The sequence below is a fragment of the Manacus candei genome, unplaced genomic scaffold (genome assembly GCF_025592945.1).
Source record: "Manacus candei isolate 608988 ecotype Guabito, Panama unplaced genomic scaffold, ASM2559294v1 h1tg000081l, whole genome shotgun sequence".
Taxonomy (NCBI): Eukaryota; Metazoa; Chordata; class Aves; order Passeriformes; family Pipridae; genus Manacus; species Manacus candei.
Genome location: NW_026138129.1, coordinates 4,855,607 through 4,872,220, shown reverse-complemented (window position 1 = coordinate 4,872,220; position 16,614 = coordinate 4,855,607). Strand labels below are relative to the sequence as shown.

The window sequence follows — 16,614 nt, the reverse complement described above, 5'->3', positions numbered from 1 at the left end:
TGTCCCTACGCCTGCCTGAGGGTGCCGCGCGGCCTCCTGCCGGCGGGGGGCGCTGCTCCTCGGCGGGACGGAGCGAGCGGCGCCCCCCGCCCGCCAAACCGGCTGAGGGGAGCGGGACCCCGGTGCCTCTTGGGAAAGTCGCTTGGCGCCTTCCCGGAAGGCGGGCAGAGAAGATGGGATCTCTGGGAGGGAAAACTGCGCGTAGCAGTTAATAATCTGCAAGATGGGCGCCGGGCTGCTCGGCGTGACTGCCGGCGTTTCCTGCTCGCCGGCAGTCGCTAATGATAGATAAAGGACTTCAATTCCAGCTGCTTCCAAAGAAATTAAACATCAGTCTCCGCCTTTGGGAATAATAAACAATACAGCACACTGTTCGCCCTTCACTGCCGTCTAGCACTGAACTGCTACTTTAAAATCGATTTTAAAGTTTACCCTTCTTTCTTACTATCCATGATTTCTCAAGCAATGCTATTAGGACAGGTAAATACTCTTCCCTCTTGCCGGCAAAGTCGTAAAGCTGCTGCAGGCTAAATTAGTTTGTCACCTGGGTTGTGTAGGTGAAATTGATTGTCACTTGCTACATCACTGCTGAAGATGCTCCAGGAATCTCTGACTGTTACTGGTAGCAGAGAGAATATATTCACTACAGTATAGAATCCAATGCACGATTCCTGGCAACCAGATATGTGTGTGTGTGTTGTGTGTATGAATACACAGATATTTCAGTGAGAGTTTGAAACATTCAGAAACCCAAGTCATGCTACATGTGATTTGACATGGCTACCCCAGCTAAGGTGATCATAAGGAAAAAGGACCTGAATAAACTTCTTTGAAGTCTTACCTCATTTTTAAAGTCAAAAAAGATAACCTGTGATTACTGTACAGTGTTTTCTGTCAACTGAGATTAGCTCAGTTAGTTAGAGCGCAGCACTAATAACACCAAGGTTTTGGTGTCGTTCCCTGCATGGGCCATTCACTTCAGAGTGTGACTCGATCCGTGTGAGTCCCTTTCAACTCAGATGCTCCTGCATCTGCTTTCCTTGCAGATACTCGTTTCAAGCATTCAAGATACCAGTTGACAGATGGAACCATCACAGGATATGGTGGCATGGAAGAGGCGCTGAAATATTAGAGTAGGCTTCAATATGAACAGTAATATAGCAAACTGGCTTGATTTTCCTGAGTGCAGATGTAAGCATTACAATGCTAAAAATGCATATAAGCCATGCAGGACAAAAAAATTAAAACTTTTTCCACATAAAGTAGATGGAGATATACACTTGGGGGCTGCTTCTATTCTGTATATTTCTATTTTGTATATAAATTACCCAACATTTTCTCTGTATTAGTGGTGATTTAAACAGAAGATTTCCTAATATTTTGTCTGGAGATTAGCTACTTTTTGTTAAATTCAGAACCTGGGCCTCCTTTGTGAGTCTTTTAGTCTTTTTAGTAGTACAGACAAAGGCCTACTCAGATACACTGTAAGGTGTAGGATGATAAACCTTCCACCATTGTTTGTCTTCACAAGCATGTAGAAAATATTCCTGCATTTTTACCCCTTGTCAACACGTAGTTATTTTAAATTTATCTTCACAAGTGTAGATTACATTTGTGGGAAATATGCTAGCTGAGAAAGAGGCAGGCAGCTTCTTAGTCTGGACTGCCTTCCTTCTGTGCCTTCATATTAATACATGTATTATCAGGCTACACCTATAATTTTTGTTTAGGAAAATAAGGGCAGCAATTTGGTAACCAGTCCTCTGATACCTTTGAGAAGAGAACATTTAACTGAAATACTCTTTTGTTCTGTTTTCACATCCCATAACACAGTGAGAACTAATCTGGGACTTTTTAGTGCTACTGGAACAAATATGTTGACACCCACATTGGGTTGTGTTTACAGCATAGTAACTGGAGTAACTTTGCTTTTTTACAGAATCACAGAATATGCTGAGTTGGAAAGGACCCACAAGGATCATAGAGTCCAACCCTTAGCCCTGCACAGGACCATCCCCAAGAGTTACATCATGTGCTGTTCAAACTCTTTAACGCTGTCAGGCTGGGTGCTGTGACCACTTCCTTGGATAGCCTCTTCCAGCACCCAACCACCCTCTGGGTGAAGAACCTTTTTCTAATATCAACCTAGACCTCCCTTGATACAACTTCAGACCATTCCCTCAGGTTCTGTCACTGGTCACCACAGATACAGCACGGGATCAGTGCCTGCCCCTCCTCTTCCCCTTACAAGGAAGTTGTAGACTGCAGTGAATTCTCCCCTCAGTCTCCTCCAGGCTCAACAGACCAAGTGATCTCAGCTGCTCCTCATATAGCTTACCCTCAAGGCCCTTCACCATATTTGTTGCCCTCCTTTGGACACTCTCTAGTAGCTTAATATCTTTCTTATATTGTGGTGCCCAAAACTGCACACGATATTCAAGGTAAGGCTAATGCTTTGTGTGATGTCCCCCCAGGACACAGTTGGCCCTCCTGGCTGCCAGGGCACTGCTGACTCATATTCAACTTGCCATAGACCAGGACCCCCAGGTCCCTTTCCATAGCACTGCTTTCCAGCATCTCATTCCCCAGTCTGTACAAGCATCCAGGGTTGCCTCATCCCAGAATTCGGCACTTACCCTTGTTGAATTTCCTATGGTTGGTGATTGCCCAGTCCTCTAACTAGTCAAGCTTTCAAGTAATAGGTGGTAGCATAACCCCCAGCAGTATTGTCAGTCCCCAGATGAGAGGACATATCATGATCTATCCAAGCACCAACACAAAAGCAAACTTCATATATTCATTCACCTATAATGATAAGATAGAATAAGAACCAGATTACGAATGAGTGAGCAGGACAGCTAGCCCAGTTCCTCTAATGACAGTATGTTGCTTGTTAACTTAATTAAATTAACTGGATGGCTCCTCCTTGTTTTCACCTGCCTGGTTTTGGTTTCAGACGGAAGCCAGTTGTAACAACACAAACACCACAACACTTCTCAGTTCAGAGGGATGCTGTTTGTCCCTTCTTTTTTTTGGCTCATTTTTCTGTCTGCATTCCACTATGTCTCTGCGTGGGCTACTCCTGAGGCCCCAGTGGTGACTGCAGGGGGAGCAATGTGGGGCCCCAATAGTGCAGTGGCCCCAAACCCCCTGTGGGAACACGTGGGCCATTCCCACACCATGGGCAAGGGCAGGTGACATGCCATGGCAAGGAAAAGGCAGGCTCCAAGGGAAACGCTTCCTAGTGTAAAACACTTATGAAAAATTTGTCTGCAGGTCAGGAAAGCTAAGAATTAGGGTAAAAGGAAGATAAAGCATTTTTCAAAATTAAAAAAACTGTTTGGAGTGCTGTAGATAAATTTCTCAGCGTTTTAAAATACTTTGAAATATCAGGAACTAAAAAAAGGCCAGTCGGCTCTTGCAGAGGCTGTCCTTAACTTGGAAGGATAGGAGATGGAGCAAGGCAAAACCACAGTGCATCTGCTGGAGCAGAGAATGAGCTCTCAGGCACACTGGAAAGGTTGCTATAGCCAACAGGTGTGGGGGAAAGATAAAATGTACAATTGCTGCACTGAGAAGAAAGTGATAAAGACAGGTCCTTTGGGTAGGTAAAGATCTGGGCAGCATAAAGCCCAAATTTGACAGTGGTGAACTCTCCCTCTCTTAGACAAGCTTCCTGAATACTAGGCTGCAGGGTTAATGCTGTCTTTATATCCCCTGATAATATGCTTTTAAGGGTCTCAGTGGAATTATCACATATTTTTCTTACATATTTATATCAAGAAGTAATTAAACTTCTTCAGAAACCTCTTACAAGGATTTCTTTTTTAATTACTAGTATGTTTTACCAATTTATATGTATGTGTGTGTTTGTGCATAAATATATATAAAAGACCCCAGGAAAACATATAAAATCAGCATTACGATAATGTACAGCTACTTAGACTCAATTTGACTTGCAACTTTTGTTTCCCAGATTGCAGCACTTGTGATGCTCCCATACACCTGTGAATTGGTGCGTGCCACATAGTGGTCAGAAATTTTATTCATGTTAAGGTCTGACCACGCCAGTGAGTGAACTCCAGAGCCTCTCCTGAAGGCATCCCCTGACTGATAATCAATCCAAATTCAATTACAAACAAATTATGACTCATTTTTGAGGATGCTTGATAAATACCGCAGCTTATATTTGGAGTACAGGTGTGCATTTAGGTGCTAAGGATATAAACCCAGGGGTTTACTATACTTTTTTTTAAAACCATAGAAAGGCCCAGATATTTTTAATAGTGTAAATGTTTTCCTGTCTGAGGAAAAACCAGCATTTTTTAATTAAACACAGATTAGATTATGAGCATTCCCTAACAAAAATAGATTCCAGGAAAACACAGATTGCTCTTAACGCAGCCAAGAACATTTTTCTGCCTATCAGGAACTTGATTTCCAAGGACACAGTCAATGAGGTTGGAGAGTTTAGGAAATGTAGATCTCGTCCTCAATGGGAAAAGAGTGTGTTCTTTGAGACATGCCTTATGTGCTGAACCTACCCATAGAAAACTGAATGTCAGTCCACTGCTAAGAAAACGTAGACAAAGAATGAATTGTCTTTCTAGACATGAGGAAGAGCCTTAAGGTACTAAGGGTGTCCAGCAATCCTGAGTGCCCTAAGCAGATATTAGTACCACTATTTGTGTATAAGATTTTAAAGACTAGAGAATTGACTATTACAGGAAAGTGGTAAATTTAATTTTCAAAAAAAATTAAAGAATTACCTCATATCAAGATTTATTAATTTCAAGTAATTGTTCTTATGTTTCTACCTATAAAAGGCGCATCCCCAACAAAACTGTTTTTGTAAATATTCACCAACAGAGTGTCAGATTTATGGTAAAAAGCAAGGGTTTCACATTTTGGTAACAACATTGCTCTTTGTAAAGGTCAAATTTAGAAAAAAATTATTTAGCAGAAGAGTAAATCTGTGAACACTAACATCCTCCAAATTTTAGCCTATTTCTATTAAAACTGAGCCATCATTACCAAATAAAAATGCCAAAATATTTGCACTCTGATATTTCCAAGAAGGAATAAGTCCATTTCATTGTGTTCACAGCCAGGTAATAAATAAACTTAATGCAATGTAGCCTTACTCTTTTACTGATAGCAGGTACGCATTCTGTTCTGAATTGATGTCCTAATTATACTGACTTAGTTAATTTCACAGAACTATTTTCCAAGAAATGTCAAAATGTACCAGCATAGGGCAGTAGTTTGCTGTTGTGTATTATGCTGCTCATTAACTACACTGAATTTAAAACCACACCTGCCTAGTCACATTTACTAGGGTTTTTTTCTGCATTTAAATAACTTAACTTTGATCTGTACCATACATGTTTCGTAACTATTTGCCCTTGTGCAATTGCTACATTGTTTTGTTCTGTTACATGCCCCTTTTATCCGTTTGGATCTCAATCCTGGACACCATCCAAGCAGAGGTAAATACCATACTGCAGATCTGATAAACATACCAAGATAAAATTCATCTCTGTCCTTTCAGGGTGGCCCAACATCGCAGGCTAGTTCGTCATTAGTCTTGATTTACAAAACAGTTCCATTTAGGGCTGAGAGCAAAGGTGCAGCAGGTCAGCTCACTGGGGTGAGCTCGCCTGAAGTCCCTAGGGCTGCTTCACATTCAAATTTTTTCTGTCTGTTAGTGAAGTGTGGGGAGGGAATTGTTCAATTTAGTATTTATGGTGATATTTGTAAAGTTTCAAATACAAGACAATCCTGGCTGTCAGGCTTACTTCAGGTGTGTTGTCGGTTGTGGACTTTGAACACCTGCTAACATTTAGTGTTAATCTGAGCTCATCTCATGTTATTGATTTTGTATTTGCATTGAAAACTTTAAGTTGTAATCAGTCAATATTGCATTAAGAATGACATATTGGTATGTGTCCTGCCCTCATACGTCTATATTACTCACTCTCTACTGAATTTTGAAAATGTGCAGGGCCTACATTCAGTCATAAAGGGTTGTTCCAGAACCATACGATACTTTTCTAAAATAATCACTCTGGATTGCTTAAAATCATATATTCCTGAGGTTTGCTTCTATGTTAGATCTACTAATTGCTTACCAGTGAGCCTTTTGAAAAGACTTAAACCTAATCTGAGGTTTTAGTCAGTGTTATCAGCCCCTCTGAGTGCACAGCATCATTAAAGAAAAGCAGTGTTGCACACCTGTTGCCAATGAATCCTTAAGAGACTGGCAGATCAGTCCACCTAAATATTTGGCTGCCCACAGGATTTTCCTGATATTTCCTTTCTAAAGATATCTAAGAGAATTCTTCTCTTGCTAAAAGTTGGAAATGCCAAAGTAACGGAAGAAATCTTATGACACACGGTTCTCTCCTTTGACCTTATTCTTCAGTAAGACATATCTAAAAGGATCTCTAGGCTTCCCACACACATCTCCCGGCAGAGAGACATTCCTGCCTGCCCGTCCTGCTGAGGGTTGCGACCACTGCTGCAGCCGCCTCCTCTCCTTCCAGCTCCCTGGATGCCAGGACCTCCTGCGGCCAGCGCCGCGTCCTCCTCGGCTAACTCGGCTTTGTCCCTGCAGCACTCACCTCCCGTGCAGGCAGCCTGGGAGCAGCTCCCTGCTTGCCTCTTTGGGCAGGGCAGACAGCAACAGCTTTTAGGCCAGCGGCGAAGCACTATTTATGCTAATACATACATCATATATATGTTAGGCTTCTGTTAAATTTAGGAAACAAAAAAAAAGAAAAGGCCGAGAAGGCCGAGTTGGGTGTTGGTAATCTCTGGGCATCAGGTGCCGAGCAGATCAAACCAGCGACAGGCAGTTTTGCACAGTTTAATTCAAATTATTATTCCTTCTTCCTGTTCGTACAGATCCCGTGAAATGCCGTCATGAAATAAACAAACAGTCCTTAAAGCCTCAGTGTGACAGCAGAGCATTTGATCCGCATGCTTTATTTTATAGAGAAGTAGACGACGCTGTCAGCGGACGCGGAACAGGCACCGGCTCTGTGCGCGGGAGGGGCCACAGGGAAGTGACCGACTCTCAGCAGCGGGCCCGGCCTGGCCAGCGGAGCCGCTCCTCTCTTCGGCCCCGCCCGTGAAGGAGCTGGGAAGAAGCTTGGAAAGGAGCTTGGAAAGAGGCGGCTGAGGCCGCCCTCGCCCCATCGCCCCGGGGGCCGGCCCAGCCGCGCCACCGCCCGCCCGGCCCCCGCGCTCTCCTCAGGTGCCCGGCCACGAATCCCCGTCGCCGGCTCCTTCCTCCCGCCCCTCGCCAGCCGCCGGGAGGGGCGGGACCGGCGCCGACTGCGCTTTCGCTCCAGCCCTAGCTGCCGTTCCCTCTATTGCTCCCGCTGCAGCTCCCGCCCGTTCTGTTCCCGCTCCGCTCCGCCGCCCCCGCCGCCATGAGCACGGACCCCGTCGTCTTCGTGTCCGCCGCCAGGACCGCCGTGGGTGAGAGGCAGCGCCGGGTGCCCCGCCGGGACCGGGCGGCAGATGCTTCCCTCAGGGCTGGGCGGATGTCCGTGTGCTGATCGCTCTCCCTCTGTGTCCTCTCTCCCAGGATCCTTCAACGGTGGGCTGTCGGCGCTCCCCGCGCACGAGCTGGGCGCCACCGTCATCAAGGAGGTGCTGCGGCGGGCCGGGCTGGCCCCCGAGGAGGTGTCGGAGGTGATCCTGGGGCAGGTCCTCACCGCAGGTACTCCCTCTCCACGGCCGCATCTCTCCGTGATTGCCCCAGTGAAACAGCTCAGGTTTCATCTTCCAGGACGTTATCCCTTGCCATTAGAAACACGCGGTTCCTTATTAAAGCGCTTGAGTGGCAGCGTGGTCACTTCTCCGTGTGCTCTGGGTGACCGAACCCATTGCTGGGTTTTTGGAAAGGATGTGGTGCAGGATAGTTTGGGGTGTTTTTAAATCCCCGAAGCAGGTAACAGTGTGCGTGTGAATGTCAGTTTATTTTCTTTGTTACAGCATCCCTTCTCTCACTTTGGTAATCTGGTCCTAAATTTAACATCCTAAGTAATGATAACTCTGAAATTTTAAGAGCCAGACCTGCATTTGTGCTTATCTGCAAGAACGACCTGCAAGATCTGTAATGCCATTTGCTCGGAGACAAATATTTTGATTTAATGAAAATGCGGGTGATAGGGAATTGTTTAAATTGTTTGAATTGTTTGTTACAGGGTCATGTTTGATCAGCAGAGTCATAGGACAGGTTTGTGTTTTAAAGATGGAGGAAGAAAATAATAGAAATAAATATTTTTGTCTTACTTAAAGCTGAAGTAGATTCCTGTATATTTTTAGCATGCTGAATGATGTGCTCTCCTTAACCATTTCTTTGCGTATAAAGAGCCGACATTACTTTGGCCTGGGGAGATGCAGATAAAGACTCTTTTCTTTGAATATAGCGCTCCTATTATATCCATCGGGATTACAACAAAGACTGGAAGCTTTCAGAAACTGTTCTTGTATAACTGTGCTTTTGGTTTCCATGTGAACTTTTAGGGAAAATTGTCTGCTGGTGATGTATAGATGTCAAAAGAAAAACTCTTCAGCAAGAGTTTAAAGTAGCAGTTTAAATGAGCTATCATCTCACAGACGTGCAGTGGGCTAGCGCTAATCTGAAGTGGGTGTTTCATCTGACCTGCCATCAAAAGCAGAGTGGCAGATGTAAAACTAGCTGTAGTAAATCCCTGATCTTACAGGCATTTATTGATCAACAGTGTAAATGAGAGAGACTCCTGTTTACATATTACTGCTGGGAACTTCTCTACCAACTGAAAGTAGGAGCAAGCTCTAAATTTTGGTGGAATTGGGGTACTGTTGTAAAAAGCTACGAGGCCAACATTCATTTTTTAAGAACAAAGATAAAATGCTGCCTGTTCCCACAGGTGCTGGCCAGAACCCCGTCCGGCAGGCGAGTGTTGCTGCAGGAATCCCATACTCTGTGCCTGCCTGGAGCTGCCAGATGATCTGTGGGTCAGGCTTGAAAGCGGTATGTCTGGCTGCTCAGTCCATACTGATGGGAGAATCCAGCATCGTGGTTGCAGGAGGCATGGAAAGTATGAGCAAGGTAAAGCAAAGAATTGCACTCACATTGTTCTGGCTTACTGGGAGCAAACAGCATTAAGTTATGTTGAAACCCTGTGTTTGTAGGCGGACATTTGGGAGACAGGTCAAAAGAGTAGCTGTGATTTCTCTGCTTGCGAATGAATTTATACATGCAACAATTGACTTCAGTTCTGTGCTTTAAAAAAATAAGAAAAGGAAAAGGCCTCATATTGTAGCTACTGAAAAGGTGCCATGCAAATACATACCACACTTAAAATTCCATTTTCATTTCCATCTAACCCTGTTATTCTGAATGATTTGCCTGTGACAACTGGCAATAGACAGGTTTTTTGTGTTGCAAGAAGCCCAGAGAAGGAATAACTGAAAATGTTATTGTTCATCAAGCAATTTGAGCTTGGAAAGGAAGCAAAGCAGTTTTATTTCAAGGTGTCCATCCCAAGGCTGTATTCAGGAATGGTCCTGGGCTGGTGGTCTGGTGCCCGAGAAAGGGATGGCCTCTTCTGCTGGGGCTCAGCTGCCTGTGCTGAGACTGATGTTGGCACTCTAGAGCAGACTGGTAGGATGAGAGACCCATGGCCTTGTGGCCCCAGGGACGATTGATTCAGTCTGGAGAGGAAATGCTGCTCCATGATCTGTTCCTGGGGGAACGCACAGGCCAAACAACATGCCAGCTGGCAGGCTTTGGAGGGAGAGGCAGAGCAGACAGCTGGGAAGACTACTGGGATTTGGGGTAGCTACTAGCAAAGCAGGAGTCTCTCTCTTCAGTGGTCTGGCAGTATTGTGCACGAGAGATGTAAACCATCTGACTCCTTTTGAAATACCCTCTCGCAGGCTCCTCATGTCGTCCACATGCGAGCTGGAGTGAAAATGGGAGAGGCTTCCTTGCAAGACACTATAATCCTTGATGGCCTTACAGATGCTTTTTATCAATATCATATGGGTATAACAGGTAAGTAATGACAGTCCAGAAAAGGAAAGGCTTAACTGGGGAGGAAAAAAGAATTCACTGACGAGAAATTTCAGATACCTGAAGTTACAAATAAGGTGTTACAAGCTGTCCTTAAGTTGTAATCATGAAAAAGAAAGAAATCCATTATACTGAAAGACATTGAAGGCATCTTCCATTTTGTTTGTAAAGCTACTGTTTTAGGGTTTTTTTCTGTATGGGCTAATCTCCTCCACATCTGAGAAATTTAATTTCAGAAAAAAAAATAAACAAAATGATCCCTGTATGTAACTGTAACACTTAGCAGCACAGATTTACAGTTAGGGGGAATTACGTAGTGTCCTGCGGGTACACATGGTTCTACAACTTCAGGTTATTGCACCCTGGGTAGATAGTCAGCCAACTGCTTTTTCAGACCCTGCTTAGAAAACAGAGTAACTTCAGAACTGTTCCCTCTTCTGAAGCAGCTGTAGAAAGAACTGATCTTAATAGTCCAGAGAAGAAATAAACTAGAAAAGCTTGTTTGCATTTTTATTTATTTTGATATAACATCTGGGAGATCCCACACAGAAATTTTCACCCTCAAGAGAAAATATGAGCATCATGAACAAAGAAAATGAGGAAGTCAGAATGGAAACTGTTTAACAAGCTCAGCTGCTTGCTAGAGCAAACATTAATGACTACATTTGTGCTTACAATTTTACATCTTAAGATTTTTGCATTTCCTGATGGCAGTTTGCACTTTGTCCCTATTTCAGCTGAAAATGTGGCCAAACAGTGGCAAGTCAGCAGAGAGGAACAAGACCAACTTGCTGTACAGTCACAAAACAGGGCAGAGGCAGCACAGAAAGCTGGCTATTTTACAAAAGAAATTGTTTCTGTTCTTGTACCTTCTAAAAAAGGTAGGTGTGAATAGATAATGAGAGGTGATTTTAAAGAAAAAACTGTTTTCTACTATGTCTCCTATAATCAATTAATGATTTCCCACTTACACAGCCTTTTTGTAAGTATGTAGCCTGTTTTCAGCTTTCAGTGGATAATTTTTAAATAAGAAGAGAAACAATACAAATCATCATGGGTCAGGGTCACTCTTTTTATATGGATCCAAATCATGGGTCATCTACCGCCATCACCTGAACTCCTAGAACGCTTCCATCAATGCTGTCTCCGTACAATCCTGAACATTCACTGCTCAGATTATGTGACTAATACATCTGTTCTAGAACAGGCAGCACTTACGAGTGTTGAGGCCATGTTGCTGAGAACACAGCTGCGTTGGGCAGGACACATCTCAAGGATGAAGGACCACTGCCTCCCTAAGATCCTGCTTTATGGTGAACTTGCCACTAGCTGCTGCAAGAGAGGAGCCCCGAAGAGGAGATACAAGGACTCCCTGAAACAACATCTCAGCCTTGGCCGGATTGATCAACATAACTGGTCTACTCTGGCCTCCAATCAGGAGGTCTGGAGACACACTATCTTTAATGCTGCTGCTTCCTTTGAGAAAGCACACAGGATCACTTTCGAGGAGAAAAGACAACACAGAAAGAATCGTGTCTTGCAGAATATACCACCTAAGGAGTCTTTGTGCTGTGCCTTTTGCAACCGGACCTGTCTTATCTCGTATTGGCCTTTTTAGCCACCAGCGCGCTTGTAACAAATGTGGGTAGAGCCCTTCCCAAATCTTCGTTCGCAAAGCCCAGCCATGACTACTACCTAGACAAATCACTGACTTAACATAGGCTGGGATATGGTACCAAAATCAGTATTTTTCATTTTTTTTAAGGCTCCTGCTGCACCAAACTTAAAAATAGTCTTGTTGATCTGACAGACATTGCCCACCTTGTACAATACACTATGACAATAATTAACTCGGTGAAGTTACTTATATTAGGTGTGCTTCTATTTAGGTGTGCTTCTATTTAGGGATATAAACAGGCCCATTATGGTGCTGGAGCTAGAGGTCTGTTTCTAGAGTAGGGGAATTCCCCACCAACTTGTGAGGTAGATGTAAAAACTGAATTTTCCAGAAAGTTGTTCAACATTTGCATTGACTAGATCCTGCAGGAAGAGTCATGGCTTTAGGCCAGTTATAAACCAATGAAGGGCTTTCGTGACACCAGTTTAGATAATAATGTTTAATGACACTTGGCTGCTCTTTGTAAAAAGATTACTACAAGCGTCATTTGAAATATAGCCTTCTGCCAGAAGAGAAGCTATTGGGTTAGGAACAGTGAGAACAAGATTGACTTCTATACAACTAGCCAGTATTTCAGTTGCTAGTGTTTGTCTTGAGGAAACCTGAGCTGTTTGCCCTGCTAGAAGGAGCTGGAGCGTTACAACAGTTTGTTAAACTGGACTGAGTTGGACTCTGACATAAGAATGGCTTGTTGGTTAAAAGGAATATGGTGTATATTCCCACTCAGCTTGTTATTTGTACTGGCTTTCTGTTTGAGATGTGTTATTAGACACTCTGTTTTGCAGGTCCTATAGAAGTTAAAACAGATGAACATCCTCGACATGGGAGCAACTTGGAAACAATGGCAAAGTTAAAGCCCTGTTTCCTGACAGATGGAACTGGGACAGTAACAGCAGCTAATGCTTCAGGTTGGTCCATCTGGCTAAAATGAAATGGAAAAGAACAATAGCTGCCTGTGGCTCAAGGCAGGGTCTCTATAAGGGGTTTGGCTGCCTTGTGGGTACTGCTGAATGTATTTTGCAGGAAATGGCAATGTGTTTGATAACATAGGTAGAACTCAATTTTAGATGTGCTGGAGGATTTCTTTACAGATGAGTTGTCTTTTGTTTGCTTGTTTTCTATGAAACAATACAAGATTTTGAAGATTAACATCAGTATTTGATAGACTGGAATGAATAGAAACTACATCCTTTCTTTTTAAAAGCAGCTGTCTAGGGGTTTCTGATACTGCAGGTCTGGAAAGCTGAATGATTCATGTTTGAATATGTTACTGGTGTGAGACTGCCACAGGCAGCTTTGAAACTTCTTCCCTTGTCCTCTTCCAAAGTCTACCTAAGAAATCTGATGTACTTCTTTTTCAGATTGTCAGTTATTCCACCTGCTGCTTTCCAAATAGAATCACAAATGTGTCACATTTCCAGCAATAATTAAAAGTTCCCTTTTAAGTGTTCGTGGCAGAGATCAGACTTGGCTGATCTGAACAGTACTGACCTAAATCAATAAAATATTTGTGATTTTTGTTTCGTCTAAATTGTGAACTTATGCAAGCAGGAAAAACTGGTACAGTAAAAGCCCAACAAATACATACAAGTTATTTGTCATTCCACAGGTCTAAATGATGGAGCTGCAGCTGTACTTCTAATGAAGAAATCGGAAGCTGCTAGGAGAGGTCTTATGCCTTTGGCTCGGATTGTATCTTGGGCTCAGACTGGCATAGATCCATCTATAATGGGAGTAGGGCCCATTTCAGCAATAAGGAAAGCTGTAAGTAATAATCTGTCTAACTATTATATTAAAACTCTTGTTTGTAATTGCTTTTCATTTTCCAGCGATGCCTTGGTTTTTCTATGTTCTGAGAAAAACTTAGTAGAAAAAAATAAACTAAGTGAAAATAAGACTCAAAGTAGTGGAGAGTAGGTAAGATGAAGATTTCTAGTGCCACCAGGCTAGTGCCTACTTGTTGGAAAAAAACCCAAATGTATAAGTGTCCGAATGGAGTTTAGAGCATAAACTAGTCGGGTTTGTGGAAGGGCACCTAGACAACCTTGGAGGCTAAAGGTCAAATTTCAAGGGTGTGTGTTACTAACCTAGTGATGATTCAGTCCTGCCATGGTATGGTTCTGATAATGTGTCTGGCCAGGTTAATTCTCAGATCATTGCCTGATTGTATTTGTGACAGCACAACACTGAGAAGGGCCAGTGAGTGCATCTGCAATGGGATGGTGCCCTTTGTGTTTCAGTTTGTCCTGCAAAAAGGTTGGAGCATACAAACTGGATTTCTTTCAGGTCAAACGGAACAATGTGCACTCCAAAACCACATCTAATGTGCTCGGACCATTACTGCACCCACTGATGTGCTCAGGGTTCAGTCCACAGGACAAGTTTCTCAAACAGAACACCCCAGTGAGCAGCCCTGATGGTACCACGCTGCTTGTTAATAAAGACGTAGCCCATGGCAACCCCAGCTGATTATTTGTTAAAACTGCGCTATGAAATTGAGCATGAAAAGAACTCTTGTACGACTAAGAACAGATTTGCTTCAGTATTCCTTCTTAGTTTTTTTAATACTGCATAAAGGCCTTATTTTGTTCACCTCTGAAATGTCCTGGCAACATGGAAGGCTAACTTGAACTCACCCAAGCTCTGTGGCTTTTGACAAGAAATTCAGAATTGTAATGCTGAAGCTTTTTCTTACCAGATCTCAAGCTGTTCTTTTAAATCAAAAATGCTGTAAATGCATATACAATACAGTTTTAGTTTAAATTGTAGTACAGACAAGTTGTATTTAACAGTACCTATAACTGCGTAGGTACTCTGAAAAAGGGCACACTGCTTCTTAATGTAAACTTTGTAATGTGTGTTATCAAATACTTCACATCCTTCATATACTCTGTTTACCTCTTCAGATTTTTACTGTAGCACTAAATAGTGAGAGAATGACTAGGTTATACATTTTAGTTTTATGACATACTGTATTTTAACCCTCTCCCAGAGGGAGAACAGTTTCCATACTGTCTTTTATAGAAAGAGGCCTTGCTCCTTGCCTGTAGCCTTGGAGGTGTACCCATCTGGCTAGCCTAGGTTGTAAAACGTCATTGCTGCAGATGATTCTGCTGAGAAAGTACTGCTGTTAGAAACAAAGTGGAAGTAAAAATGTACACACTTGAAACATGTCCAAGCCTGTACCAGAGCAGGCAATTGCATCACAAGTTTTTCAAGGGAAAACATGAGCCAAACCATCGTCCAAAATAGTTGCCTGTGAAAAGCTTCCTTGAAATGGAAACTTAAGACTTAAAGGCAGGACTGTACAAATTACACGACGCTAATGATCGACACCTCACTATTTCCTGTATAGAAGTCTTTACTCAGTAGGGAATCTCTATAATAATAGTCTGACTGTGTCCTGAAAAACTTGCTTTTATTCTGTTAAAGCCTACTTTTCAGCCTAGTACTTGTTCTAATAAGGGAATCATGAACAGTTTGATTCCCCATAATTGCCCCACCGCCACTATGTGTGTAAAATTAGTCAGGATTTTTATGAGCAGCCAGCACATTACAGCACATTGTACCGACTGCTGCTGACACTGAAATTTTGTCTGTCTTTAAGAATTCTGTCATCAGCCCTGGCTATAAAAAAATTGTTTTCCTTTAACTTTTTAGAAGTGGTAGCTTTAAATTACCCAATTTAAATCTTATTAAAAATCTTCCTCTGATGCTAAAAAAACCTTAAAGATAATAAGCTTCTACTTGTGCTGTTTTTTTCAGATTGACAAAGCCAGCTGGACTCTAGAACAAGTTGACCTGTTTGAAATTAATGAAGCCTTTGCATCACTATCTGTTGCAATAGCAAAAGAATTGAAAGTAAATCTAGAAAAGGTAATGAATATATTTGTAGGCTGGAATTACTTTGCCTCCTGTAATGCAAACTTGTTCCATTCTGTGCATCTGGACTGTATTGGTGAGCATGGCCCTCTTGCAATCATATTGCTGTAAGCAAGTAGGACAGGAGGCCCAGCAGGCATTTCTTTGCAGTGCTATGCCATCAGCTAGCTTTGCTAGCAGGCACAGTTTCCCAGTTGAAGAGATTACAACTTCTGTTGCAGTGGATTTTTATGCAAATCTAGGCAACTGCTTGAGCAGACTTGTAATTAATTCACAATTTGAACATGCTGAAAGTGGTTTGTGCCACAGTATTATTCCAGTGATGGCAAAAAGCCATTCCTGAATTCACCTCAGTTATCTTCAGAGACAGGGTCCTTTCAGAAGAAATACTGATTAACAGCTGTTTCACCCCTGTTCACTTTCTCTGTGAAGTGGTGTTTGTTGTTTCAGGATTGCATGTAATCAAAGGGCTAGATCCAGCTAAGTCATTCCTGTTGAAAGTCAGCTAAGCTAGGTAAATGTTCTTGATTTACCATCTATATTGGGTTTTCTTTTTTTCTTTCCTCCCCAAGATTAATATCCAAGGGGGAGCTATTGCTCTTGGCCACCCTCTTGGTGCCTCTGGGTGTCGCATCCTTGTAACTCTTCTACACGCACTGGAACGAACTGGCGGAAAACGTGGTGTTGCTGCTCTCTGTATCGGAGGAGGAATGGGAATTGCCATGTGCGTTGAGCGATGAACACAAGTGAATGAATGAACAGCTAACGTTAACTAGCTTTGAAACATTTTACTAATAAACTTCTACTAATGGAGCTCACAGTTGTCTGTTTTGCCTAAAATTAAATAAGCTTACACCATTACTTTTTGCCACTCAATCACTGCCTTGTCAGAGACTGGTTGTTAACACATACTAGAATTTAAGTTCTCAGTGCAAGGACCAACCTTGCTTTCAAAAATTAGTTTGTTCACAAGAAAATAGCA

The 16,614-nt window shown here is 42.7% G+C and overlaps 1 protein-coding gene across 2 annotated transcripts; it reads left to right on the top strand.

Annotated features, from left to right (window-relative positions):
- The first annotated feature begins 7,247 nt into the window (after window positions 1-7,247).
- ACAT2 (acetyl-CoA acetyltransferase 2) lies at window positions 7,248-16,607 on the top strand. 2 transcript variants are annotated; one of them, XM_051811093.1, is made up of 9 exons: window positions 7,303-7,485; window positions 7,595-7,729; window positions 8,925-9,106; window positions 9,937-10,054; window positions 10,810-10,953; window positions 12,536-12,658; window positions 13,360-13,514; window positions 15,516-15,626; window positions 16,205-16,607. In XM_051811093.1, the coding sequence occupies exons 1-9, from the start codon at window positions 7,437-7,439 to the stop codon at window positions 16,370-16,372; spliced, it is 1,185 nt and encodes a 394-aa protein (XP_051667053.1). In that variant the 5' UTR covers window positions 7,303-7,436; the 3' UTR covers window positions 16,373-16,607. The 2 variants fall into 2 exon arrangements, with proteins under 2 accessions (XP_051667054.1, XP_051667053.1); XM_051811094.1 differs by lacking the exons at window positions 13,360-13,514; window positions 15,516-15,626; window positions 16,205-16,607 and adding an exon at window positions 11,275-11,713 and having other exon boundaries at window positions 7,248-7,485; window positions 12,536-12,648.
- Window positions 16,608-16,614: the final 7 nt, after the last annotated feature.